Source organism: Penicillium nucicola (genome assembly GCF_028828085.1).
Source record: "Penicillium nucicola strain IBT 29836 chromosome Unknown utg000001l, whole genome shotgun sequence".
Classification (NCBI taxonomy): domain Eukaryota; kingdom Fungi; phylum Ascomycota; class Eurotiomycetes; order Eurotiales; family Aspergillaceae; genus Penicillium; species Penicillium nucicola.
In genome coordinates, this window is record NW_026643125.1 from 2895800 (window position 1) to 2923307 (window position 27508).

The 27508-nt window shown below is 50.1% G+C and overlaps 11 protein-coding genes across 11 annotated transcripts; 5 read left to right on the forward strand and 6 right to left on the reverse strand.

Annotated features, from left to right (window-relative positions):
* Positions 1–1920: 1920 nt before the first annotated feature.
* Positions 1921–4393, reverse strand: N7511_001094 (Zn(II)2Cys6 transcription factor domain-containing protein; the record flags this gene model as incomplete). The annotated part of the gene is made up of 3 exons (XM_057123519.1): positions 1921–2021; positions 2076–2274; positions 2327–4393. 3 exons carry the CDS (start codon positions 4391–4393, stop codon positions 1921–1923), a joined length of 2367 nt encoding a protein of 788 aa, XP_056989252.1.
* A 1413-nt stretch (positions 4394–5806) lies between these two features.
* N7511_001095 (CAAX farnesyltransferase subunit beta RAM1) lies at positions 5807–7618 on the forward strand (the record flags this gene model as incomplete). Its single annotated transcript, XM_057123520.1, has 7 exons — positions 5807–6144; positions 6330–6485; positions 6541–6615; positions 6688–6815; positions 6867–6984; positions 7033–7302; positions 7360–7618. 7 exons carry the CDS (start codon positions 5807–5809, stop codon positions 7616–7618), a joined length of 1344 nt encoding a protein of 447 aa, XP_056989253.1.
* Positions 7619–9589: 1971 nt separating this feature from the next.
* Positions 9590–10244, forward strand: N7511_001096 (uncharacterized protein; the record flags this gene model as incomplete). The annotated part of the gene is made up of 2 exons (XM_057123521.1): positions 9590–9614; positions 9847–10244. 2 exons carry the CDS (start codon positions 9590–9592, stop codon positions 10242–10244), a joined length of 423 nt encoding a protein of 140 aa, XP_056989254.1.
* Positions 10245–11548: 1304 nt separating this feature from the next.
* N7511_001097 (uncharacterized protein) lies at positions 11549–13275 on the forward strand (the record flags this gene model as incomplete). Its single annotated transcript, XM_057123522.1, has 3 exons — positions 11549–12014; positions 12065–12145; positions 12203–13275. The coding sequence occupies 3 exons, from the start codon at positions 11549–11551 to the stop codon at positions 13273–13275; spliced, it is 1620 nt and encodes a 539-aa protein (XP_056989255.1).
* A 533-nt stretch (positions 13276–13808) lies between these two features.
* On the reverse strand, positions 13809–14458 carry N7511_001098 (uncharacterized protein; the record flags this gene model as incomplete). Its single annotated transcript, XM_057123523.1, has 3 exons — positions 13809–13876; positions 13955–14288; positions 14360–14458. 3 exons carry the CDS (start codon positions 14456–14458, stop codon positions 13809–13811), a joined length of 501 nt encoding a protein of 166 aa, XP_056989256.1.
* Positions 14459–17739: 3281 nt separating this feature from the next.
* On the reverse strand, positions 17740–18454 carry N7511_001099 (Hpt domain-containing protein; the record flags this gene model as incomplete). Its single annotated transcript, XM_057123524.1, has 3 exons — positions 17740–18142; positions 18202–18365; positions 18425–18454. 3 exons carry the CDS (start codon positions 18452–18454, stop codon positions 17740–17742), a joined length of 597 nt encoding a protein of 198 aa, XP_056989257.1.
* A 2552-nt stretch (positions 18455–21006) lies between these two features.
* Positions 21007–21806, forward strand: N7511_001100 (protein tyrosine phosphatase-like domain-containing protein; the record flags this gene model as incomplete). The annotated part of the gene is made up of 3 exons (XM_057123525.1): positions 21007–21476; positions 21537–21676; positions 21733–21806. The coding sequence occupies 3 exons, from the start codon at positions 21007–21009 to the stop codon at positions 21804–21806; spliced, it is 684 nt and encodes a 227-aa protein (XP_056989258.1).
* Positions 21807–22105: 299 nt separating this feature from the next.
* Positions 22106–23600, reverse strand: N7511_001101 (adaptin-binding domain-containing protein; the record flags this gene model as incomplete). Its single annotated transcript, XM_057123526.1, has 3 exons — positions 22106–22185; positions 22257–22605; positions 22677–23600. 3 exons carry the CDS (start codon positions 23598–23600, stop codon positions 22106–22108), a joined length of 1353 nt encoding a protein of 450 aa, XP_056989259.1.
* An 818-nt stretch (positions 23601–24418) lies between these two features.
* N7511_001102 (uncharacterized protein) lies at positions 24419–24925 on the reverse strand (the record flags this gene model as incomplete). The annotated part of the gene is made up of 1 exon (XM_057123527.1): positions 24419–24925. One exon carries the CDS (start codon positions 24923–24925, stop codon positions 24419–24421), a length of 507 nt encoding a protein of 168 aa, XP_056989260.1.
* A 637-nt stretch (positions 24926–25562) lies between these two features.
* N7511_001103 (putative small nuclear ribonucleoprotein SmD3) lies at positions 25563–26325 on the reverse strand (the record flags this gene model as incomplete). The annotated part of the gene is made up of 4 exons (XM_057123528.1): positions 26242–26325; positions 26057–26117; positions 25785–25914; positions 25563–25665 (listed from the first exon to the last, which is right to left on the reverse strand). The coding sequence occupies exons 1-4, from the start codon at positions 26296–26298 to the stop codon at positions 25563–25565; spliced, it is 351 nt and encodes a 116-aa protein (XP_056989261.1). The 5' UTR covers positions 26299–26325.
* Positions 26326–26640: 315 nt separating this feature from the next.
* Positions 26641–27400, forward strand: N7511_001104 (phosphatidylglycerophosphatase; the record flags this gene model as incomplete). The annotated part of the gene is made up of 2 exons (XM_057123529.1): positions 26641–26853; positions 26885–27400. 2 exons carry the CDS (start codon positions 26641–26643, stop codon positions 27398–27400), a joined length of 729 nt encoding a protein of 242 aa, XP_056989262.1.
* Between the last annotated feature and the right edge of the window lie 108 nt (positions 27401–27508).

A 27508-nucleotide genomic window follows, 5' to 3' on the forward strand; every position in this document is an offset into this window, starting at 1 on the left:
TCTGGATGTTGTAGTCGGAGAGAGTGCGGCCATCCTCAAGCTGCTTACCAGCGAAGATGAGACGCTGCTGGTCAGGGGGAATGCCCTCCTTATCCTGAATCTTGCTCTTGACGTTATCGATGGTGTCGGAAGACTCAACCTCGAGGGTGATGGTCTTGCCAGTAAGGGTCTTCACGACTACAGCGAATGTTAGAAAAACGAACGAGGAGGAGGGAAGGTGCTCAATACATACAAATCTGCATACCACCACGAAGGCGGAGGACAAGGTGAAGGGTAGACTCCTTCTGAATGTTGTAGTCGCTCAGGGTGCGGCCATCCTCAAGCTGCTTGCCTGCGAAAATCAGGCGCTGCTGGTCAGGAGGAATGCCTTCCTTATCCTGAATCTTCGACTTGACATTGTCGATGGTGTCGGAAGACTCAACCTCGAGGGTGATGGTCTTGCCGGTGACTAATAGCGAAGGAATGTTAGCATGCTGTCAAGACCGATGCCAGGTGGCGAGGGAAGTTGGGACGCCAGGGACGCCAGGGACGCCAGGCAGTCGGGAAACCGGTCAAGCCAGTCAGAGACAGGGGAACTCACGGGTTTTGACGAAGATCTGCATGGTTGCGAGATGAAATGAGATTCAGTGAACGCAGAAGGAGTATTGATATGATGGGAAAGGCAGGAAAAGACCAGAAAGGTGAAAGGGAAGGAGAGGGGGAAAGTCGGCTTATGTATCGGAGGGGGCGAAGGGTCTTAGTCAGGCAAAGTGACGCGAGCTGGGCCAGTGGCTTGTGCCAGAAGATGCCGGATGTGAGTCAAGAGGTGCCTGGAACCGTTGCTTTAACGCCACCACATCAACCACATAAAAAGTCTGCCGGGTAAATGTTCTATTTTCTTACAAAATCTATTCTACTATACTATCCTAGCCTATCGATCAAGATATTACCAGAAATCTCACCCTTTCCTACCCGGGCCACCTCTCACTGCCCAAGGGGTGATGACGTTGCTTATCGCAAAAAGAGGGGGTGGGCCAACGCTAATGCCCGAAGGTACTTGGTACGGGGCTGTATGCGGCAATCGCCTCTGCGCCCCGGGTACCCTGTACCCGCTTCCAAACTTAGCTCAGGTCAGATGACATCCCGGATCCGGATTCACCGCCTCCTTATACTTCAATAGTTCCGAAGTCATCATCCCGCCCGTTACATTGATGTAGGCTCAGATTAAGGTTAAGTGAAAATTCTCTGAGAATTGGTAATGGCCGGAAGCCTTTCAATAGGCAATATATAAACACAGACGCTGGGAAGTCCACACTGGACCGACGCTGTTTCCCGGATCCCAAAGACCACAATTGGGACAGTGTGCAACACCCCTTATTTCACTCTTCAGAGCCCGGTAAACTTTGATTGTTGCGTCTGTGGCGGGTACCAGGTGCCACGATGAAAACAAAACAAATAAAAACACCTTCAGCCGTACACGGTCATGACAGTCGTGATCCTCGTTCATCGCCGAAGACAAAGCTATGCGAAGAAAGGTATACACCAAAGACAAGAGCAAAATAACAAGTAAATAAAAGATTCCGTAAAAAAAAAATAGACAATGATCAAGGAGACAGGAAAGATATCAGATAAAAAATGAGTAAATGAGTAAATGAAACAAGACCAAAATAAGGCTGAAAAAAAAGGAGCTAATGAAAGTCGGTTCTCCATGGAACCGCAAGACAAGCAAAAGGGTCAGCCTCACTGGGAGGGACCAGTCGGAGTCATTCGTTAAAAGAGTGGAAACGTATGCGCTCGCGCATCGTCACGACCAAGTTGGCATATTCTCATCCAGTTCGTGTCATTGAGCAAATCAAAAACGGAATCGCGGAACTGCATTCGCTGCTGGAAACAATAGTCGTTTAAATATCATCATCATAATGCGTTTGCGCATCGAGTCGTTTAGTTGGCGCGAATCACCAGTCGCGACACAAACTTATTTGACAGGCAGTCGAAATCGGCCCGGTTGAATTTGGAGCCGGTGCGGCTGCGGAGGTAGGTCTCTGGAATGTGGGGTTAGTCAGAGTTCCACTGCGTGCAAAGGAGGTCATTCGTACCATGCTGCTCGACGTGTTGGCGCACTTCTGTCATCGTGTTGCACACATCGGGGTTGGAGTAGAGGAGCTGGTGGTGCTTTTGGGAGTCCCATTCAGTGAAAGGAGGCAACTTTTGGGAGATAGCCTGGAAAAGTCCGACAATGACGCCCACCGGGGTGGTCTCCATGTCGGTACAGAACTTGTCGACGGCAGCCTGGTCCTACTCATCGTTAGTATTCCCGACCGCAATTCTTTTCTTGGATTGAACTTACCGGTGTGCGGTAGTGGCTGTCGAACTGCATCTCTTCCCAAACAGCCAGCAGAATAGAGGCAAGGATGAAAATTGTGGGCCAGTTCTTCAGCTTGTCTCCGCTGTACACGCTCGAATAGAGGGCTGATAGCTCCTCAAGGACATCCTTCTGCAACTCACGCCACATGTTCGCCATGGCGCACTTAATTTGGAAGTTGATCATGACAGGGGCCATGGTCTTGCCAGAGAACTTGGAAGACTTGTTCTCAATCTTACCCATGAAACCTTCCTCCTCGCCGATGCCCTCAACCATGGTAACATGGAGAGTGAGGTTGTAGGCAATGACCAGCTTCAACGCCTTACGGATAACAGGCAACTTGGTGCGGAAGTAGAAGCGGAAGGCAGTCTTGAGCATCTGCGTCAAGAACGGTGTGCCCTCGAAGTAGTCGTCAACAAACTTCTCAAAGGTGCCGTTGCCATCAATGTGGCGGTCGAGGTAGTCGGACAGCATGGCATGCGAGATACCCTCCATACCAGCGGAGAGCTTCGCAGTCTCGACCTCATATTGTGTTGGGTCACGCTGCATTGTCTCGATCCAGTCTACAGTGAAGCACTGTTCATCACGCACATACACCTCTCGGGCGTTGATCGGAAGAATCTGGCCATAACCGTGAGTGATGAACAGCGTGCGCTCATGGTCGGAGAATCCCTTGATATTGCCGACCGAGAATCCCATGGAAATATGACGCTCATAGTCGGCTTTCCAGTCCTTCATGAAGTACCCAATCTCCTTGATATCAATGCGAGTACAGGGCACCTGCCATAGCCGGGCGTGAGATGGTTGGCATCCTGCACATGGCTCACCCTTGTCACAAGTTTTCTTAAGGAACTTGCAACGCAGGCAAGCACGCAACTTCCGGATCTCGCTGGCCTGCTTACGCTGATCGGGCTTGAGCGGGCCCTTTCTCTTGCCAACTCGCTTCTCGGTTTCAGGCTTGCCGGTCTGGGACTGCTTACGGACCTTGGTCTCGGATGTTTTGGCGGCAATCGGACTCTTGCGGGACGGTTTCCGGCTTGGTGGCGAGGCAGATGATGCTTGGGAAGATCCTGATGAGCGAGCGGGCGAGGTAGACTTCTTGATCGGAACTGGGATTGGCCGCACCATTCCCACGGGGCTGACAGCGGATGGAGAGCGAGAGCCCGACGAAGATTGCCCACGACGAACGATGGCACTGCTGGTCGGTGACGTGTGAGGCATGCCGATTGAGCTGCTGTGGCTATGGCTGTGGCTGTGACTATGACTATGGCTGTGACTGTGACTATAGCTGTGACTGTGGCCATGGCCATGGTTATAACAAGGCAAGTCCATGTTGTTTTCCGAGCCGGGAGAGCCGATTGGGTTCGCGAGATCCACAAAGCTGCCGTATGAGGTGGAATATGAAGATTCTGAGAGACTGCGGTCGTGCAATGTCTGCGTGGGATTGACGAAAACACCTTGCTCAGGGAAACCAAAGTCGAGAGAGCGGCGATGGTCGATAGTACTCCAGCCGTTGTCGCTGCTGGACAGGGAGCGAACCTCCAGATATGTATCCGTGGGGGAACTGCTCTCCAGCACAGGGTGCGGGGCATACGATAAGTCCGGAAGTCCGTTGGGGAATGTCATCAGATCCGCTTGGAAGTCCTGATACGTGAATGGTACCATATCCACGGGGCCTGACATGGGTAAATAAGCACCATCGAGCAAGCCGGCGTTCATCTGGCCCTGGCCAGCCATGAGATCCACCGGGGAAGACTGCATGGGCATGCCATAACTGGTGGTAAATTGCGGCGCTGACGGGTCTTCGGGCGAATATGGAAGGTGTTGCTGGTGAGGGGTGTGTTGTAGCGGTTGAAAGTGCCAATCGACCATAAGATTCGGATCCTGGGTCACCGACTGTTCCAGGGGGTGACCGCTGGTTTGCAAAGGTGAGAGACCGTGGCCTTCTTCTGACCGTGGGGGCTGATCTACCACGGGCCAGTGTTGTAGATAGCCTCTGGAGTCGTAATCGACCCCGAGAAGGCCATCGCTGGATAATTCGACTTTGTCCATGACTGGAAGATGGAGTTGGAAAGGGAGGAAGCAAAGGACCAGCCTGGATGAGAGGACCTTCTTCAGAAGAGTCACACAGGCAAGAAGAGAGAAAGTGAGGCGGTGGGGGGGACAAAGCAGCGGTGAGGAAGAAATGCGCTAGGGGAGTTGTGGGGAGTGGAGAGAGGAAGTGGAAGTAGGATGTTTCCACGACCGTCCGATACTACTCCGTAGGGGAGATAGTGTTGAGGGGGGATTTACTTGGCATTGGAGGGATTGGAGAAAGAGAGAAACGAGAAAAAAAAAAAAAAAATTGGGAGAAGTTGAGTGGTTGAGAGGTTGAGGTTTGTGGTCCCATGATCTCGGACATCTATTGAACTTTTGCCTATTTGGGTTGGACATACTTCCATTCCTTATGTGCACTACAGTGTGATGCTCTACCTTTGAGTCTCCCACATTATGGTCAGATGGAGAGACTATCATCTCGATACCCATACGGAATACCGGGTCTATCCATCTCCATCCAAGACACGGGAACAAGTCGGGAGGGGAGATCAGTGGAGAGCACACCATATGAGCCACATCACTAGTCGCCAGTGCCAATACAGATCAGCCGTGGCAATAGGAGCACGATCTGACAGTCGGATCGTGTTGTACACTTTCTTCCTAATCAGACCCAATCACAGACAGTCTTCGTATAGTGCGCCATACCGCATTGGTGAGTGGGCCAGTTCTGGATGCTGACCGCGCATGTCGAGCATTCCCTGATTTCCATTCCCATGTCTACAGGACAGGACTGTGTAGGAAGAGGTAGGAGTGTACGGAGAACCAAGGCCAAAAGCCAAGGACCAAGCCACGTTAATCGCCCAGTTAGCCTAACCGTCATGAACCCTGAAGTCGACAGGTCACCTTGGATGCAAGGGAGAAGCATCAGGAAACTGAAAATTGGACCCATCACATCAAGGCAATTGGTCTATGCAGGTCATCTTCACGGAGCAATAGTCTGTATGATATGGGCCACGAGAAGTTCAACCCTTTTGGTGGCTTGGTTTCTTTCTTTGGCCAATTTCTGGTCTTTTTTTGCTCTTTTTTGCCTTTTTTTATTATTTTATTTTATCCTTCTTTTTTTTTTTTTTTTGCCTTAAAGCCTAACCCTAATTTAGAATGATTCAGTAAGAAAGAAGAGAGACTACTGTCCGTAATGTGAACAGCAAAGTCCCATACCAGATGGTAAGTGTAAAAGTGAAGTTGAGAATCGGGGAAAAAAAAACTCCCCCGGACAAAGAAACAATCTGAACTCTACACCTTCATGTAAGAACAATAGCACCCATCGCTTTAAGACCTCGACTTCCCCCTTTAATGCCGGGAAAACGCAAAGTTCGATTCCAACGCACTTCAGTCCAGCCAGTCCCTACCAAACGCACAGGGAAAACCATGACTGAGAAACCGCGCCCGGGGATCCCGGCTCTGTTCACGCAGCCGCCAGCCATCCGTGACCCGCTCATCACAGAAACACTGGATCTGCAGAATGCGACGCGTGAGAAATGCTTGCCTTTTCTCAAGGGTATTCACAGTAGTCAAAAGGGCCCCTTCAATGCCAGCGGGGTGCCCGCCCTCCTCCGCGATGATCATATCGGATACCTGTATGACTCCCTAGAGGATTATCCCGCGGGCTTTGTAGCTATGGACGCTAGCCGCCCGTGGATGGTGTACTGGGCCCTGGCGAGCTTCGCGATGCTGGGCGAGGATGCGAGTCAATGCCGCCGCGAACGGTGAGTGTGTGCTGTACCTTGCTTTTTCGCTTACCTTCCCGCTTCTATTGCTTTTTTGTTTCTGTCATATAAGGCTTCTTGGAGAAGAGAGAGTTCCCCCCCTCCTCCCCCTGGAAGAGGGAAAGATCGTCTTTTATCAGTGGTCCGGTCCTCTATGAATGGCTTTCTCTGACATGTGCATACAGGGTGCTTGCTACGCTTCGGCCTATGCAGAACCCCACCGGTGGCTTTGGTGGTGGTCATGGTCAGACATCTCATCTGGCAGGCAGTTATGCGGCCGTGCTGTCGCTGGCGATGGTAGGAGGCGAGGGGGCCTTTGGATTGGTGGATCGACACGCGATGTGAGTTGTTCGCTTCGCCAGCATATTCCTGCATGCGTTCTGACCCGGGATTTAGGTGGCAATGGCTGGGCCGCTTGAAGCAGGCCGATGGCGGCTTCCGTGTTTGCGAAGGTGGAGAGGAGGATGTGAGGTAAGCCCCATGCAGATGCAGCTCATATGTGCCCCCCCGTGCTGGATCGGTGGCTCTGACATGTCATTGCAGAGGCGCATATTGCGCTATGACGATCATCTCGCTACTGGACCTCCCACTGACGCTGCCTCCGGATTCTCAAGCGCGGCTGGCGGGCCTGGACACGTTCACTCATGGTCTTCCCCAGTATCTCTCACGATGTAAGCGTTGATACATCGGTTTTGGTAGATATATTGCTGACATCACTCCAGGCCAAACGTTTGAAGGAGGCATCTCTGGAAGTCCTGGGTCAGAGGCCCATGGCGCTTATGCTTTCTGTGCGTTGGCATGTCTATCTATTATGGGGGCTCCGGAGGAGACCTTCAACAGGTAAGAACTACAAGCGGGACATAGGAAACCGATGCTAATAGCGTTTAGGCATATGGACATTCCCATGCTGGTGTCCTGGCTTTCTGCCCGCCAGTCGGCCCCAGAGGGCGGTCTTTCGGGGCGCACAAATAAGCTAGTAGACGGGTGCTACAGCCATTGGGTCGGAGGATGTTGGCCACTGCTCGAGTCGGCCTTGAACGGAAAGCCGGGCAATACCGAGACGCCCGTTGGCAGTCTATTCAGTCGCGAAGGTCTGACAAGATACATTCTTGGATGCTGTCAAGGCCATACCGGAGGTCTTCGTGACAAACCGGGCAAGTATGATCCCCCTTTTCCGTCGCAAGCTTCCCGCACATGTAACTGACCGAGCCCCAGACACGTCGATTCATACCATACTTGCTACGTTTTGGCAGGCTTGAGCGCAACCCAGCACAACCATTACCGCACAGACTTGAGTGCCTCCAGCGGGGGATTTGCTTCTGCATTCTCCTGGAAGTCTACGCCATCTCGTGCCGAAGACAATGTCTTTGGGAAGTATGATCGGCTGGAACCCTTGCATCCGTTGTATGTGATCCCGCACAAGGCAGCGGAAGACATGCGGCTCTGGTTCGAATCCCAGCCTTTCGATGTCTGACCTGAAACGGATTATCACCCGAAACCAGAAGAAGACACGGGGCCAAGCGCCAGGGAGGCCACCCAGTCACCCAGACAAAAGTGGCGGATCGCACCATTCTTTAGGGGCTCTGGGCGAACCTATTCATGCAGAAATTGGTCATCCTAAACACTGCAAGCCCCGCGATCACAGTAACATGGGAGCCACGCGGATGAATTCCATGCGGAATGTGAAGGAGAAGACGCAAGGGATACTTGGGGAGTCGAAGCGCTTGAGTATCGTCATAGCTGTTCTGTTCAATTCAATTCTGATCTCTGTATCTTCTCTTCCTTTTGCCAGCAATCGATCTTCAGATCTCTTGAATGTTTGCCACATGCACGAGGCCCAAGATAGCCAAAGTAATCAAATCCAAGCCCTAGCCCTCCCACATATGCCAGCTCATCACTGCATCTCTGAGTAAGTTGCTGCATTTCCTCCAGAATCATCTCTCTGCACAACATCTCTCCCCCTCCCCCTTTTTTTTTTTACCAATCACCGCGGAAGGAAAAAAGCGCGTCTCCATAGGAATATCAAGGGGCGATAAAATTTACTTTCTCTGATGCGTCTACTGCGGGGCAACACAAGTGTGCACCGAACTTGGGAGGCCATAGCCCTTTTCCAGGATCACTATTCGGACATTATCTGAATCCAGATAATTTTCGCTTTTCTGCAGCCGTTGCGGCCCATCTCTCTAGGTCTTTTAGTCTCCGAGTCGGCGAATTGGCCTGTCTTCTCACCCCTGTCCCCCGGTTCTCTCTCGTTCTCTTCGGTTTGAATCTACTGGTGAAGAGACGTGCCAGCGCATCAGTCTTAAACCCGCCGAACGGGCCACGAAACAGGGCTTGGAGCTGTACGGTTGAGTCTTTTCGTTTCGATTATCGGGTTTCTGCCTTCTTGTTGCCTTTTCTGCCTTTGTGCCTGGGTCAATGTATTGTTCAGTGTCTGCTGTCCCGACATGGGCAATCTGTAGTCTATAACTGTTACTCGGTGGACTCGAGAGTTGCAAGTGTTCCAACGGAATGAGCATTGGATTTGGGTTTTGGTCTGATTGGTGGTTTTTCCTTCTTCAGGTCGTCTGCAGCGATTCTTCCTTTGTGCGCTGTCGCAATTGCAACTATACTTCTTGTGTGCGCCGTACTCTGGACAACTCATACCATGACTATGACCTTACACCTTGCACTTCCAATGCTAACTGCCCCACTCGTTTTTCAGTAAATTAACTACTTACGACTGTATCTGGGTTTGCCTCTGCCCCTCACCAATTTCCTTTTTTCTTGTTTTCCAATTTTCGTACGTGTGGTTTGGTTTTGTATAAGACAGAATATAGTATATGGGCATCTTCGTCCCAGTCAAGCTTCGGTTCTAGTCCTCAATTCCTTCCTCGCTCTTCCTTCTCCTTCTCTTATCTCAATTCAGTTCAATTCAATCAGCCCACTTGCACCCATATAGTGCTTTGGCCAAAGTACACCGTGTCTGTACGCCAGTGCCAACACACACATACAGTACAAAACCCCCCACCACGCCTGCCAGCAAACACACTCCCGCCTAATCCAATCCAGCCCAATCCCTCCAGTTCAGTTCACATCTCTCGCTAGGCATTTTGCAGTTTGCAGTTGACAGTTGGGCATCACGATCCACATCCCACCGCATTACCCTTCCTGTCCGCTGTGCTGTACTATACGGCATTTGTGTCTATTCTCGGGCTCAGTCTCAGGCACGATCAGCATCAGGATCAGGAACGGTCTCAGCCTCGACACTAGCATCCCGCGCTCGCAGCAAGCCCCATTTCATCCAATGCAGTCCGAGTAGCGTGTCCATCTCGATTCGAATTGATTCGATTCGTTGCCGGGTCGAACGCGAGCACGCACAATCCAGTCTTTCCGCCTCGCTTCAATAATCCCGTTGTCCTATCCGTGAGCCTTGGCTGTTTGGATTTGCTGTCTGAATTGCAAGATGTATTATATCCTTTACTTGACGAGTAAGTACAGCACAACACAGCACAGCACAGCACAGCACAGCACACGCAGGACATGTCAAGCATTGCATTGTTGCTATCACATTCCAATTTGACGCTACACTTGCATCGACATATCCCAACACAATCATGCAAATGCAACTGCAAATGCAAATGCACACCACTTCCCTCCCCCTCATCAATCAAATCAAAACAAATGAACCAAAAAAAGAAACCAATTCCTAACGCAATCCAGGCCTCTGCCGCCGTCGCCACTGGCCCGAACCAACCTACAACTACTACATGAACGCCGCAGGATCAGGCTACACGTGCGTGGTGCGCGTCAACAACCGCGAATATCAAACAGACACAGACTATGCATCCGAGACACTGGCACAGGAAAGCGCCGCCATGCGTGCGTACCTGATCTGTCGCAATTTCTCCGTTAACGATGGTATGTATCCGGCGGGCCATGACCATGGCGGGGTTGTGCAGGGAATTCCTGTTGCTATTGGGACTGGGAGGAAGATTGGGGGGTATCCTGTGCATGATCATGATCTTGATGGGTCTAGGTCTGGGTCGTCTGGTGGTGGGTCGGTTTGTGGGAGTCGGAGTGGGGGGAGTAGTCCTGTTAGGGTTGGGGAGATGAGATGAGATGAGATGTAGCGTGGGATTACAGGGTTGTGGGTGAGGATGGGGGGGATTATGACTTTATGATTCTAATGACTGTCTTTTTGGTATGATTCTTTGTGATTATTTTCTTGATTTTATAGATGGAAAAGCTGTGTTGCTGTTGTTGATGAGTGCCCGGCTGTTGCTGATACTGACTGTCATTATTGTCGTCGGGGACTACTTACTATACCGAGGTCAGCGATATTGATCTAGATGTGGAATTTGGACTCATCTCCCGATTATGTTTGTTGTTATGTGGAGGCTAGCGATGAGCTTATGAATTATGTCACCTTAACTTTCAGGGTTTTCTGCTAACTTGTACTGGTGTTAACTCATGTGACATGCAAAAGATTTTCTCTAGCAGACTCGATAGCTTGTATCCAATCGGTTTTATTCCACATGTTACTACTGCGATGAGTATAGTTTACAGTTTCTGTCAAGACTGTAGATATGTGATCTAGATATCTTGCTTCAGCTCGGCTGCTCACGGTGACTGGAATTTAAATCAATCTCCGGAAATCTTTCAGAATCTAATGCCCTAAAATATGCAATAGTCAGCACTGTACTCTATCTGCCATGCGACTTGTTTTGGATGTGATTATAAGAATGAAAATGTGGGTTGCACTTGTCTGTCTCTTCAATGGCTCCTTTGTATCTATCCCTTACACTTTACAGGAAATTTTTTCGGGATTTCTCAACAGTCAACCCTGAGTGGACTAGCCAACAAATACCAATAGATTGATTCTTCTGTTACTCCGCTAGCTTACATGAGAATCTGACAAATACCTACATCGATATAAGCAAGTTCTGGACACAAAAGTCTAGAAACCCCTAGATATCTCCGTGAGACTCGAGAAGCAAGGATACATGATCAGGCACTCACCGCAACAATTGTGAAGACCACAAGCTGCATGAATTCCTCAAATACTAACCACTGTACTTGCACAGTCATGATCCCACCAATAGCGTCGCGTCTCGAGCGGAACACCGCCACACCCGCCACAAGTGACAGACGTGGATGTGCCACAGTGACGTCAGACGACTTTCAAGGAAATGCAAGCTGCTGCGGTGCCTGGATCATCCTGACTAAATTGCTTGGGCTGTCAGTAGCCCCATACATCATCTATCTCCACGCGTACGTTGAACGCCGCTTCGTCATGTCTTGAGCTTGCTGCGCCTCTTTTACTCCTACCGTTTCCCCGGACTATACCCCCTCGCTTCCTTCCAGTCCGACCTTAACACCATCATCAGCCACTGGAGCAGTACCACAGCACTCCAGTCTCAACATGCATTTTCCGGCACGGAACTGCGCCCCTATAGTGTCGGCAGCGACAGCCACGGGGCGGATATCACGCGGCATCCCGTATAACTCATTGAGGAGATTGGGTGTTGCGGGGTGGAATGGTTGCACTGCCAACATTTCTGGGAAAGCAGCCCGACACATTCACTCAACTTCGAAAAGAAATTATGGATTTCAAGCTTCGGGGGGTTTCCCTGTAACAAACACACAAAGCCGTGGATTGGGAGTAGTGTCTCCTAATCGTGTTGGCTGGAGCCAATTCAGATGTTTCAGCAAAGCAGACCACACGCAAGTTTCTGGCGATAACCAGAAGACGGAAGACTTATTGGAGAAATTCGAGGTTCAAGAGGGAAACCAAGAGGCTCGGCCTCAGCATCGGATCCTCAATGAGGAAGGCAAGAATCATCAGCCTATGATGCAGGGAGAGCAATGGCCGGAGAGGATGACAAAAGGTATGGATGCCATTGGCTTTAATGGTGGTATCCGTGCTAACAGGTTCTAGGCAAGATGTTGACCACGCCATCACGGCTTTTCAAGCTGATCATTCCTTTAACAATCGTTGGCGACCTCGGCCATAACAAAGGTAAGCCTAAGTTATCTATCTGTGATTGAATTGGCCGGTCAACTAATACACCAATAGAGATTGAACCGATAGCTATACTTGTCCACCCACAACAACCTTTATCCTACCTAGAACGTCTGATCCAGTCCGAGCTTCCCCCTATTAAAGGACAAACAGACAAACTCCGACCACCAGCTATATCCTTTATCGCCCTCCAACACGAAGACAACGCAATCAAGCCCAAAAAGAAGGTCGAAGACGACATCGACGTTGACGCAGACCACCCGGACAATATCAACGACAAAGATTACGTTCCAGGAAATGACGGCATCGGCGGTAGCAAGCCGCTCGGCAGTAAGCCAGCCGTGCAGCGTCGCCGTCGCACCCAAGACGAAGACGCAGAGACATACAGCTACCCACGGAACACAGAAGGCAGAGAGGACGGCGAGCCAGACCGGTTCGTGCGCTGGTCCCAGGCCACCGAAGTAGGCGACTTTATCCGCGACGCATCCAGAGCGCGCGAATTCATTGTGACAATTGAAGGAGCGCCAGTGGGTCTTGGCCAGATCAGGGTCGCAGTGCCATCGTTCAATGAACGCACATACTACCTGCGCATGCGACTGCGCAAGCTCTCGAGGCGGATCCAAACATTGGCCGAAATAAAGGAGACGTGCGATGCTCTGGCGCATCGGGGTGCTCAGCGCGTTGCAATTGGTGGATTTGGAATTCTTTCCGTCTGGTGGTTCACGGTATACAAGTTGACGTTTGAGACGGACTTGGGGTGGGATACCATGGAGCCGGTGACCTACTTGGTCAGTTTGTCTACACTGATGGGAGGTTATCTGTGGTTTTTGTACCACAACCGTGAGATCTCTTACAAGTCAGCACTGGACTTTACGATTAGTGCCCGGCAAAAGAAACTCTACCAGTCACACAAGGTGGACTTGCAGTTGTGGGAGTCTCTAATTGACGAGGGCAACTCTCTTCGTCGGGAGATCAAGAATATCGCTGCTGAGTATGATGCTGAATGGGATGAACGTGCCGATGAGCAAGATCGGCGCGTGACTGAAGTTCTCAAGTCGGAGCGCAGCAGACAGAAAAGCAGCAAGCAGTCGGAGTCCGATGATAAGGATGACAAGAACGATGATTGATCATCTTGTCTCGACCTTTCGTCTTTCGCACTTTACACTGGCGTGTATGTCATACTAGAAACCCTGTCTCATATTGGTTCATTATTGCAGCACTTAGAATCAAGCGTCAAAAGCGGAAGATGTCGGTTTTATAGTTCTTTCAGGCCCCGAGTAATTTCCAGTATCATCTGTAGCTCCCGTAGAAGAACCACAAATGCCAATCCAACAGGTGCACGCGAGTAAAAGCGCCAGTAATATGAACATAGAAGATCCTTGTAAGAAACACTTCCTAAGCTGATTCTTGTATTAAGCGTGGTAGATTGGTCTTCTGTTTACTTCAGTAGCAATTCCATCAAGAGACAAGGCTGAACTTCCAACTACAGGAGATATCGACCTGGCTACCTGATCCATCAATTTGACCAGTTATAAAACCCTAGAAATAAATCAAAATAACCCAGAATTAATACAAATGTGTAGTCCTTACAAAAAAAGAAAGACAGACCAGATAGAACAGAAACCAACACAACACAACAGCCCAAGAGACAGAACCCAAATCACATCGTCCCATTCCGCACAGGATCATAATACTTCTTCGGCGGCTCTTCAACCTGCCTGCGCCTATCTACAATCGAACGAACATCAGCCAACCATCCAACCAACAACATAGAAAAGAACAGAAAACAAGAAAAACTATACATACCAGCCTCAACAGACCCTCCAACCCCAATCCCAACCCCCGTCTCCCCCTTCCTCCGATTCCGATTATTCCTCACATCCCGCGATCGAAAAACACTATACAGCAACCATCCAGCCACCCAATTCGGCTCATACTCGCCATTAGTCATGCCGCGATCGAAGAACGGTCTCGTGAGCGGCGCGGAATTCCGCCAGATCTCGAGGATTCCCCAGCGCTGCCGGTCTGGGCGGATATGGTGCCAGTAGAAGGGGGGTCGCGTGTTGGGGTCGGCGCGGATGTGGTCGAGCAGGTTGGTTGTGTCTTGGTGCATGCGGTTGTAGACCATTATTGCTTCATCCTGGAGGGGGGATGTGTGAGGTATTGTTTCTTATTGTTTGGGGGTTTGTTCTGTTGGTTGGTTTTACTTACTCGCATGGCGCGGTAGTATTGCTCGTGGTGGGAGTCTTGGGAGTTGAGACCCAGTGCATGCATGAATTCCTCTTTGGAAACTCGAGGACCGACGGGCATTTTGGGAAGGGGTGGGTTATTTGATTTTAGTCTTATTTTGATCTTGAGATGAGGAATTGGAGAAAAGAGCGACAGTCAAGAGATTGATCTCAGGTGAATACTGTAGTATCAATAGGAACCCAGAGAAAGAAAACAAGACCTTTATACTGACGAGGTCGGTCCAAATAGACTCCCTCGCTCTATAAAACATGCAGAGGCTTTGACCCTCCCCGGGCCTTCCTTCCAGGCGTTGGTATTCCTCGCCAATGGCATGAATCCGAAGCCGGCCATGAGCCGATGTGCAATCAGATCAAAGGTGCGGAACGAGGCAGAGGCAGCGAACGAGCAGGGCGTGAGCACGAGACAGAGGCAATCGGACAAGCGGGGAATGGGGGGCCGGCAATCAGATAGACGAGGATGGGGGGAGGGAGTGCTCGAGCGTAGCTGGAGCATGAGCATGAGCGTGGGCATGAGCATGGGGATTCTGTAGACGTAAACACGAACGAACACCGGGATTCTATTCTTAGGGCTTGCTGGCCAGATCATCTACAGTAGGCTATATTGTAAGCTAATTACTGGATTGTTTCTTGGGATTTGCATGGGTTAATGATAATTGATGGGGGATAGTGTAGCTGTGGAGTTGGCAGTTAGTACATAGGGCTAGACAGGGGGACCAGTACAATTGTCAGCTGTTGCCTTGCCTTCTGGCGCCTGCGGGTTCTCTTCTCGGTAGACGTTATACTGCCTTGGAGTGCGTTTTCGGGGTTGTACAATGTACGTGTATAATCACTGCACACCCGTTAATTGACAACCCGGGCTATGTCAAATTACGCACCACCCTACTGTATACAAACCGCAAACCGTTGACTGCAGAGTGCAGTGCAGGCCGCGGGTGGAGTACTGTAGGTACTTCGTTGGGGGTAACTTTAGCTGGAGCCCATAAGTCGCAGTGGGACGGTCTCATGGAAGGAACTAGGGCTTGGACTGGAAATGGGTTGGCGAGATTGACAAAACAAGTAAGCAGTCTGAAGATAGGAACCGAATATGGAAAGAGTGCGTTGGAACTAGTGTCTTGTAGTACGAAGTTTGTTTCCCACTTTCTACCTGTCGAAAAGTTGCAGTCGAAGACAAGTAAGACAAAACAGACATGGGAAGGTCTGGGGTCGAGGACTGTGTGTAAATGGCGTATAGCAAATGATAGACTAGGTACCTGTCGAGGGCGATTTGAGGTTGAATCTGTTATCCGAGACAGACGGGTAGGAGATTTATGTAGGCTTGCATGAAGGAGAAGGTTTCGAGGTTGAGCTTTGGATGGGAATGTACATGCCCAGATCTAGATTTTGACTAGACATTCGAGACTCGGAAGCAGCACGGGCATCGTCATCACGAAAGCAGCTGTGATGGCTGGTCTCGTTGCCATGCACCTGTACGCTTCCGCGAGGGGATAGTACAGTAGAGAGAAAGGAGAGCCCAGTGCGATTGTACCAATAGGAAACATGCAGATATGGCCGAGGACGGGGTTCGGGCTTTGCGCAGATGTGTGGAGAAATTGTAGCTCGAGCCGAGAGGTCATTTCGTGTATACTCCAGGGCTGTACAGTACTGGTGAGACCAACCCAGCACCCGCGGAGTAACCCCTGCTAGCGGGAGTTGAGGTCAACTAGCCTCCTGTATCTAGCCGTCGGATTGATCTCTGGGCATCCTGCAGAGAAATGCCGTTAAGGTCTGCTGTGTGACTGGACTGGGCCAGGATGCAAGTTGGGAATTTGGACAAACCGAGATCCCTCAAACGGTGCACTTATTGCTTCTCGGATCTCGACATTTAACTATTGCCTCTTGACGCTTACCTGCGTCCCATTGCGGGGAATTGAGAGTACAGTACAGTACATCTTGTACTGTAGAGTCTAGCTTGACTCGATTCCGGCTTTGTAATGCATGCTGTGCAATGAGATGTATGAAGCCTTGTCTGTTATGAGTGATTAAGGTTGAGGACACAAAACGTGGCGAGTCAAAGTTCAAACCTAGACACTTGATAGGTGCTTGGGTCTATCGATCCAAGTTGAATCCGGGTAGCAAAGTCTGTTTCAGGATTTTCAATCCAATGCTGGCACCAAAGTTAAAGAGCCTGGCCGGTTCAACTTGATATCCCAGGGATCACCTTGTCAATGTCTAAGCCGTCAGATTGTTGCGGTTCCTTTTTGTCGCCAGACTCAATGAGGTTTACATGCACATACAAAAAAAGCCAACCAAGGTTTACCATCTGGACAATGCATAGTTCCAAAGGCATCCTCATATAACCGATGGGAGTCCAACTATCAAACAGGCTAAGCAGCTACCTCTTCGAAATTCCTACTCTCTACAATACTGTACCGCATACTGATTACAGCATACAAATGACAAAATACCACTTGGCAAGTTACTTCAGTCAGCCCATCACAAGTTCAGCATATGATAAGTTAAGATAAATGTACAAAACCCATCACCAACCTGAACTGTATAATCCAGCACTACCAGACCAACAGCCAATAACAAACTGCCCGATCGACCGAGACCAAGCTCCTGTCAGGCCGGGCAGCATTTCCAAATCGGGGGTGCCAGGAACAAGTCGAATCAAGCTTATTTGCGCAGGCCCACGCAAGTGGCTGAAGGAAGCTTTTTAGGGCGCCACCCGGGTCCAGGGCTTGGTTCAGATTGATTAGGGATCGGCTGCACTATGTACGCATGTGTATAAGTACAGGGTGTGGTCCCCTTTCGTTACTTTCTTACGACCCTCCCTGGCGGAATTGGCAAGGTATTGATTTTTTTTTGTGATGTGTGTGTGAAGGTTTTGCAGCCTACGTTGTACGGTACAATCTACGTCTGGATCGAAGGCTACAACACGGCACACTGATGAAAACAGAGCCATACAGAGCCATTAGGATTTCCATATCTCGGTACTGTTCAAGAGTCCTCGGAACCGTCACGATTCTCGCGCCTGCACTTACGCGACAGACAGACCAGGAATACCCGTTCCACACCCGTTTGCCAGGAGAAAGGAAAAGATGGCGGGGAATTGGTTATGTACGTCAAAGAAAGCCAGAAAAAAGCCAGGTTCAAAAGGATAGGAGGCAACGTGGAGGAGGTAAGGAAAGGGTGGGGGTAAGGGTAAGGGTAAAGGGGATAACTTTCAAGGTAATGGGTGAATAAAGATGATGAAAGAGAAAAAGCCGTGTGCCATGCTCCATCCGTCGCTAAAAAAGAAAAAGGGGAGGGATATCAACCAGTCTGCATGACCATGACCATGATAGGCATGATAGGCATGACCTATTTCGAAGCTGGGGCTTCCTTGGTATCTTTCTTGGGCTCTTCCTTTGGCTTTCCCTCCTTCTTTTCCTCCTTCGGTTCCTCCTTCTTCTCTTCCTTCTTCTCTACTTTCGCTTCGGGCTCGGGCTTCTTTTCTTCTTCATCCTTCACTTCCTCGCCGTAGTATCGGCGCAAGAGCTTCTCGACCTTGCGGTATGCAATCTTGACGTCGTCCAGGGTCTTCTGAATCGCCTTGAGGGAGACCTCGGTATCCGGTTCATCGATGGTGCCTGTCTCGTCCTTGCTGGCACCGAAGTGCTGGATCTTCTCGCAGCCATCCTTGACCTTGACCAGACCGAGTGTGGCAGATGAACCCTTAAGGAAGTGACCCAGAGCGGAGAGTTCGTTGAGGTTCTTGCCGGCTCTGTTTGGTATTAGCCATTATCCATCTTGGACTGGTCTCGAGAACCGAACAGCACTCACAGTTCATTTTCCATTTTCTTGAAGGTGTTTTCGGCCTGATCGAAGAATCCGTAGACGATGCTCTTGCTGAAATCGCGATCCTCCTCGTCATCATCCATCTCCAGGATCTGCTCAAATGTGCTCTCATCAAGGATCTCCTTGTAATCAGAAAGCTTGGGTGGGCCCTGCGTGACCAGACTCGTCAGTCCACGAAGCACATCCCCACCAACGACCCGGTACTTACCTCAGGCTTCTTGGTATCGGCTGGCGCCATGGTGTGTATGTGTGGGAGAGTGTGCGAGAGGTGTGAGAATGTGGAGAGGCGAGGGAGGAACGTGGCACACGCCGATCACGGAAGGAACGTTTCTTTTCGTGTTTCCGATATGTCGCCCAATCCAAGTGGGATAGGCAGATCTGCAATTCCCAGTCAGTCAGATCCAAGGAAGATACGTTGAAGTCGTCAATATCAGCGCTCGCATATGTCGTCTTACAAGGCCAGGGTGTTACGGATTCAGGCACCCAGGTGTAGTAGAAGGTGGAGGGGATGGTGGAGGGAGTTCTATGATCAAGGGAGGAGGGGCATGGAAGGATGGGCTGACAACAGGGTCGTAGCTTACTATCAAGCCGGGGAGTACAGGGGAATGGAAATCAAAGGGGGGAAAAGATTAAGTGGATGGTATATGAGCCCTGAACATTCGCATATATAGCCACTAGCGCGGGAAAAAAAAGCCAGGGTCCCATGGAGGGGGAAACAAGAGGAAGGGGAGAGGGGCAAATCAGAAGTTCCCACCTTTGGAGGTATGATTGAGCAGATGAAGCTCCAGAAACAGAGAGAAAAGACAGAGAGAAAGGGGGGAAAGAAGTTGAGAGGGGAAAAAGAGAGAAACGGAGGGGCGGAGAACGTTAGGTGGGTATGGAATCGGCAACTTTGAGCGTCTTTTATAACTTGGCATTTGGCCTCTATTCTCTCATCTTTTATCTATCTTTATTACCTCCGCTTCAGCGGTCTCAAAATGGGAGAATAATGAAATGCCTTTTAGTGGGGATTAGGATAGAAGACCTATTTTGACCCCAAAGGCCTATATAGAGAGGACATCATAGCGCTGATCCTAGGCACGTCATGGTTGCCCTGTCACACATAAACGAGACTTTTTTTTGCCTAGAGACGACGATGGGGGTTATCTCTGGAGATCCACTGAATGTCCGAGACAAAATAAATGACTGTGCAAATTTTTTGGCACGTAATCATACAATGAAAAGGAACCTGATCAGGTCTGGACCGCCGAGGACCGTGTCCAAGAAGTGAGTGTGTGTTGCATGGGTTCGCATCTGACGTAGAGCTGAACGCTCCACGGCTCCTTTGCGGAGGAAGGGGGATCCTGTATGGTGAGATGTCAATGGCAGGTGACTAGTGCTTTTTTTCCTTTTCGGTTTGATCCCGTGGCTAGTCGGAGGCTGGAATTGAGGAGCTAAACTTGTCCTTGCCTTTTACTTATATAGAAACGGGGGCATTTGTGCATCTTCGTGCCCTTTGCTGGTTTTCACGCTAAGTCATTGGGTCCAGTCGGTTGACACCAATCAAACCGAGTCAATATAGCCATGACATCATTAGCGCGGGTATCACATCAGCCTCTGATGTCATTGCACGTAACGGCATTTCCTCACCTGTTTACTCTACGTCATCTCATATTGATGTTAGATCCATGTTACACTGTATACAGTCCCAGTGATAGGTAGGGACAGGGAAGATCGAGCAATCTAATAAATACTCCTGGTGAAACCTATGTTTGAGAGTGGGGATTTCACTGGCGGCTATACTCCATAACGAACCACATTTCAAGGTGGAAAGAACACCAAATTTAGCATCACGGCGAGGCGATGCAGTACAAGTTGTCGTTGGTTACCGACGGACGCGGAGATGGGGCTCCCACAACCGTATAATCTTGAAAGTCATGCACCTAATGCACCACATATCTAAGCACATTCCTATCTTGGCCCTAAGTGCATCTTACAACTCAAGACAAGCAAGAAACAGGAACAGACCAAAACCCCGATATACTGTAGTCTCGGACAACACTCCCAAACTAGCCAAGTCAGACACCCTCCTGCACAGCACACATATATATGTAAATTCCATCACGCAATACGAGGTGACACACGCCCCCTCCCCAAATAATAATATTTGGACTAGATCATGCAGTGGTGCATGCAGCCATGCACACCCTACAGACTCACTGCAGACACACTACGGGGCGACCAAATCAGAATCTCTCATCTTAGCCAAGAACGCCCCTAAAGGAAGGCTTCCGCTTGGATGTCGGCTCATGTAGTGCAATTGCCTAGCGCGCCTAACCAGATTAGCCGTACGCCTCTGCAGGGATGTGGGCTAATGACTATTTCCTTGGGATACACTACCCAGAATAGGGAGATTTAGTACCCGGATCCGACATCCCTGTCCGGACTATGTTCGGAACCAATGGACAATGCCCTACATTGTCTCTGAGGACGTGGCTGAGCTGAGACGAACGACGACAGTCCAGTGGTTTCTCGCCCTGACCGAGTGACCCATACGGTAAAACCGCCAAGTCAGATACAGAGATCAGAAACCAAAAATTAAGCCCTAAAAATCAAACATGAAACACCAATTAAACATCAGATCAAAGCCAAAACACAAACTTACCCCAGATCAAAAGACACTTTTTTCTCCCCGAGGTCCACTCCGATCTTCCAGAATGCTTACATAACAGCCAACCGAGGTCGAAGTCGACACCTGAGGTCCCAACTCTCATCCCAACCAAATCACAACCAGCACCAACCCAGCACGCAATGGCCGCCAAAACCCCCCGTTCTGGGCCTACAGGCTTAACCAGAGGTTATCTCTTCACCTACAACACTCTCAACCTCCTTTCCTGGGGCACCTGTCTGGTGTACACAGCGACTCTCCTCCCCGAACATGTCTCAACAAACCGCATCGCGAACATCTTTAACCTAACCTTCTCGCCATTGCTCCTCGCCACACAATCCCTGGCCCTGCTGGAGGTTGTGCACAGCCTGATTGGGCTTGTGCGCGCGCCACTCTTGACAACTGCGATGCAGGTTGCCAGTCGGTTGTTGCTGGTTTGGGGCATTATGGCGCAGTTTGGTGGGGATATTGTTGGTGCTAAGACTACTCAGCTGGGTGACTATGCTTATCTGGGCTGTGTTGCTGCTTGGGGTATCACCGAGATCATTCGTTATGGATTCTTTGCTATCACGCTTTCTGGGAATTCGGTTCCTAGCTGGTGGACGTGGTTGCGGTACGTTCACTTTTGCCATTGTGGTTAGTTGATGGTTTACTGATTCTTTTTCTGATACAGGTACAACACTTTCTATGTTCTCTACCCTATTGGTATTTCCAGCGAGTGCACTCTCATTATCAAGGCTCTTGGTCCTGCTGGAAGCATCAACCCGCTTTTCCGCTTTGGTCTGATTGCTATTCTTGCCATCTATATTCCTGGTATGTTGCGCCGATTGGTGGTCTCTACAACTGCTCATTGCTGACTGTATCTCTAGGCTCCTACATTCTGTATACCCACATGATTGCTCAGCGCCGCAAGGTCATGCGCGGTAAGCAGCGCGCCGAGTAGACAATACAATCGATAATGTTTGATGTGGTCAACTCGGGATTGAAGGATCAAACTTAAAAGGGGATTGAGTGTGATGGGAAATATATTATGAAGAAGAACAACTACACCATGCCCCGATTTGTTGGGCACATGAGGCTCCTGTGTCAAAAGACTCGATGCCCAAAAATTGATGGCCAAGTACATAAATACGGCCCCGTTATCTTAATAAATTCAAATGATAGCAATATGTTTATTCTATACAGTCTAGCAACCCATAGAGCATGGAATCTTGAATCCAGCAAATATCCTCATAGTAAAAATCAAAGCTCGCGCATGATATCCTGCACAGCCTTCGCAGCAAACCGCCTGCGCTCATCTCCAGGCAATTCAGAGCTCATATCTAAACCCAACGTATGTCAGCGTGGTCCCTATCAAACCCAATACATCAATCAGATCAATGCATGAACACACCTTTGATAACCTGCATGCGCATCATCAATGACTCCATAGACTCAACATCAAGCTCAGCATCCCCATTATCCTCTCCATCTTCTTCATCTTGATCTGCATTTTCAAACCCATCACCACCACCCCGCTCAATAGCCATTCGCAATCCAAACATCTCCCGCTCCAATTCATGGACTTCATTATCGAACCCACGATTCTGCCCAGCCGGCATACCCAACAACTGACCCTCAACATCATCATCAGATTCCAGATCAGAACCCAGTCCACCATCAAGCCCCAGACCCCCCAATCCACCAGACGCAGACCAATCATGCGTTTCAAGCACCTCTTTGATACGAGGCATGCCCACTCGCTCTAAGAAAAACAGCATTAGCAAAAGCCACCCACCAGCAACATCCAACATGATAAAACCCACCTCCATACGCATTCCTCACATCCCCCCCCCTCTCCCTCCCCATCACCCTTAGGATCCCACTGAACAACCTCCCATCCCAACAACCCCATATCATAAAACTGATCCTCCCACCACCCAACCGAGAATGGAGCCGCATCCCCACCACCCAGATCGTCCCCGTCAACACCAAGAGCCAATTCGTCTGGATCTACTGCTCCAGATCCGGACCCAATTGCTCCTCCGGAAGATCCACCGCCCTTCTTCTTTCCAACCAAAACAAACACACCCGGAACATCACCCACCCCACCCCGCTCCTCGTCAATCTGTCCCTTGACAGCTCCAATGTTCTGCATCAGCGCAAGAAGAGCAACGACATCAGGATGAGTGGCTGGATCTGCACCTGCATCTGCGTCTGCATCTGCATCTAGGCGTGGATCCGGACGTGGTAGAGTCGATTCGGAAGGCGGATGCGCGCATACAACCAATGCACCGACGGCATCGCGCACGATTTCAGCTTCCGGGCTGAGGAATTCTGTTTTCCATTGTTCTGCTGTTGGTGTCTGTGTCTGTGACTGTGCTTGTGGTTGTGTTTCCGAGTCCGAGGGTTGGGGTGCGCTGGGAAGCGGGATTTCATCTACCCAGAGGGGAACTTCGGCTGTGTAGTATTTTGTTGAGAGGGATAGGGGGGCGTGGGTTGTGTAGCCGGCGAAAGTGGTGGTTGTTGGTGGTGTTTCGGTGGTCCCAGACAGATCGTCTGGCGGGGTCGTTTTCGAGTCTTGTTGCGGGGGGTTTTCAATTGGTGTGCCCGTTAGAGAGGTGAGGAGGGGAGGGATTATCGAGATGGATTGGGAGGTTGGCGAGAGGATTAGCAGGCGGCGGGGGTTGGAGATCGTCTTGACTTTTGGTTTGGACTTTGTGCTTGTTGAGGGGTTTGGTGGAGGTGGAGAGGGCATTGTGGTGGAATGTTGTAAGAGCTGGGTGGTTGCGTGAGGTCCTCGTGGTAATTGTTTGAAGCTGTTTAGCGCATTGGGAGGATTGGTGATGATGAAGAGGTGAGTGTCCCCCGCATCGGGAGAAAAAAGTTGCGGAGTGGATAAGCTGTCTTCAGAGTATCAGTTACCATAAACTGTGAAGAGCTCTGTAAGTTCTGTAAAGCTAGGTAAGATGAACATTCGTTTCACTGAGAATATTTTACTTGAACTAGTTCTATATATTTCAGGACTTATATAGCTATTGCTAGATACAGAGCATGCCCTTCGGAGGCTCAGTGCTGTCATAGATAGGACAATGTCTGACAAGTCTTGACTTTCCCTTTCCGTTTTAGTGCTCACCCCATGCCGCTTTTTGTTTACTGGATAGAAAGAATTAAGCACGTCCTGAGTAACTTGACTAGTTCATATCACCTGATCGTTATATGAGCCAGATGCCACCCTAGGACGCTCACTAGGTAAGGTCAGGTACCCGCATCAGCCTCGCGGACGTGTAATTGCTACTCGGTCATCTTGGGGCGTAAGCGCAGAAATCTTATTATACGCATACATCCGTACAAGAACCCAAAGAGTATCATTTGGACATTGGGATTCGAAAACGGCTTATATTTATAGACAGGTTAATATCAAGCTACTATAACATTCACACCATCTCGGCTTTTAGAACTTCAGGACAGGACAAAGCATATCCGTCGGCCCTTATTCCTGTCTACATAGACACAGGCAGCCTAATGCTCCTCATCTACAGGCTGTGCACTTTTCAGTAAACGCATATGCACAGCCTAGTTATCCTCACCTCCGTGGCATACACCGTTTGCATGCAAGTAAGATAGCCCTAAGAGGAGCTGAGCGGCAGTGGATCTAGCAGCATCTAGTGGAAACATGAAACTTGTGCTGTTCTTCTCGGATAAGGCAATACTACCACCAGCAGGCTCTCCGACCAAGCACCGATGATATCCGTTTGGACCATGAAACGAGAATTGGTCGAGTAGCGGCGGAATGAATCGCTTTCCAGAATGAGTATAGTTACTCTTCATCAGGTAACGCAGGATGTCCCCCTCGTGACTATCTGGCGATGATCTTGCAGTCAGTATCTTTAGCGATACATAGCACCGGCGTTGCTGATCCCAGGCTAGCCAAAGTTTTGAATATCCACCAAAACCAAGCTTGTGAACGACGGTGTAGCGACCACTACAAAAGATATCTCCGATGACGATTGGGTGGTATCCACCGGGCACATAGTCCTCGAGGTATTCAACATCTACCTCAGGATGGTATATATCTTCCATCAGTAGATCTGACGAGTTAGCCGTGGTATAAAGACATCGAAATGGGTGTGATGACTCTAAGGCTTTGTGATGATGGCATATCTTTGATGTGAATGGAAATTGGCGCGAGAGGGTATTCTGATTTCGTCGACAAAGCATCGTGAGCTGGCAGAATGAGCGAGAGAGCCTCCACCCAGGGTTCATATTCATGTTCTTATAACTGCCTGTCGGCAGTCATGCTCTCCCACCATATCAAGTATCGCACCTTCACCTTGTCAAGCCACTTGACCAGCAGCCACCGTGTACTATGTCCAGCATAGTCCTGTCGAACCAAACCGTGATGGTTCTGACATCTACTCACCGATGCTGACCCTGAGCGCCCTTATAGAGCGGCGGCAGCCCAGATAGGAAAGGCCCCACCCGACAGACATGATCCTGTCTATAGAGCTGCTAATACCAGCGTAGAAAGTTAAAGTATCGGGTATTGATTCATAAATTGAATTGTGATATGACAAAGATCCCACGAGGAGAAATGCCAGTATTTTAAGACTCAGCATGACCAAAGAAGCCTGAGAAAAAAATTCCCCTAAGAAAACAACAAAGAAAAACGCCAACCACTCTGTATCGGTGCGGTCTTGAAACTGCGCTCTCTACCCACTTAACCCCGGCGCTGGCCGCGTGCGCGCTGCACGGTGGCCTTGCCACGCGCCAAACCGACACCGCGCCCGCGCTGGCCTCGTGAACGGAACATAGGAGCGTTTCTATAAAGAAGTCAGATAGCAACTCAATGCGCAATCCTAGCGTAGAAACGTAGAAATGTGGGAGCATGGGACATATGGAAGTGGAGAAAATGCGATGCAAGAGTAGAGCAAAAACGTACCTCAACATGTCTGGCACAATGAAGAATCGCACATGGCTACCGCGGATGTAGACCTGGTCGAGATGCGAGACACGACCGTCGCGAGCGGTAACCGTGATATCCTTGAGCTGGACGTTCATGTTGTCCTCGGCTAATTGAGAAAATGTCAGTCATGAACCGGACTCGCGCAGAGGGGGACCTGGCATGGTCATCACAGGAAAGCTAGACCGCAGTCTGAGACTCCGATCTGGCATTCGGACTGGAAACCCCCTGGGATATTTGAAATCACGCACCTTCCAAAAGCTTCCCCCGGTAAACAACTCCGGATGTGATTTCGAGCGTCACGACATGACCCTGTTTGAAAATTGAAGTCAGCGCTCTGTCACTCGCGGTCCATGCTGCCGCTTTTGTCCTTTGGATTCCAGTATTTGATTTCTTCTCCAGATTTTTCGGCAGCGATTTGGGAGTTTCAACGCACCTGCGCTTCGTTGAGGAGCTTAATTGGGATGCCGATCGTGCTGGTGAGCTTGCCCATTTTGACGGAGAATGTGCGGGGGGTTCGAAAGGGGTATTTGTAAGGACCGCAATGTTCGGCAGCAGCAGTTCTGAATAACAGAAAGTGGACAGAGCAGGTGTGGTGTTGGGGGGATGGCGGGACGATGGAGGAGGTTCGAGGTTGGCGGAAGGTGAGTTTTGCGGGCTAAGCTCGTCCTTTCCGCTTTGGGTCACGCATCAACTTCACTTGAGAATCGAATCTTTCCACAACATGCGTTTATAGCCTCTTCAGCTACACTTCACATACCCTACGCTCTCTACGCTCACCAACTTCAACAATCTACAGCCTCACTCCGCCCACACTCCCATCGAGACCCTCACAATGGCCGGCTCCCCCAACTCCAACCTCCGCGGCTTCAACCACGCCGTACAAACCCTGCTCAAACAGCCCACCCAATTCCTCCCCCATCTGACAATCCCGACAATCACTCATCTCCCCGAGAACCTGGGTCCACATCTTGTCAAACAACCAGCTTCAACTTCCACCCCAACCCCAACTACCACAACACCACGCACACCCACAATCCGCGCCCTAGTCCTAGACAAAGACAACACTCTCTGCCCAGCGAAAACAACAACCTTCCCTCCGCAAATTCTCTCCAAACTCCAATCCCTCCGGACCTCCCCAACCTCTCCCCTTCAACCAAACCCAAAACCCCTACTCAATCCTCATAGTCTCCAACCGCGCCGGCAGCCACGCAACCTTCGACAACGAAGTAAGCGACCTAGAAGCGCAGCTCGCCCATCTCCAGATTCCCGTCTTCAGACTACCCGCCGGAGCGGAGAAGAAGCCGTTCTGCGGGGAGGAGGTTGTGGCTTGGTTCCGGGAACGGGGAGTGGTGAAGGATGCGGACGAGATTGCTGTTGTTGGGGATCGGCTTGGGACGGATGTGCTTATGGCTGGGATGATGGGGTCTTGGAGTGTTTGGTGTAAGGAGGGTGTTTTTGAGGTTGGGGAGGTTGGGAAGCCCGGACGGAATGTGCTTGAGAAGATGGAGGTTTGGATTGAGGGCTTTTTGCGAGGGTGGGGATTTACTGCTCCGGTGCCTGGTGGCTGGGAGGAGGGTAAGAAGAATATTTAGATTGGATGTCAGGTGTTGAGAAGATATTTGAGACCGAGATACCCTTGTATAATAGTGATATAGAACGGCTAACTCGAAATACACTTAACAAAACATATCAAACCAAAG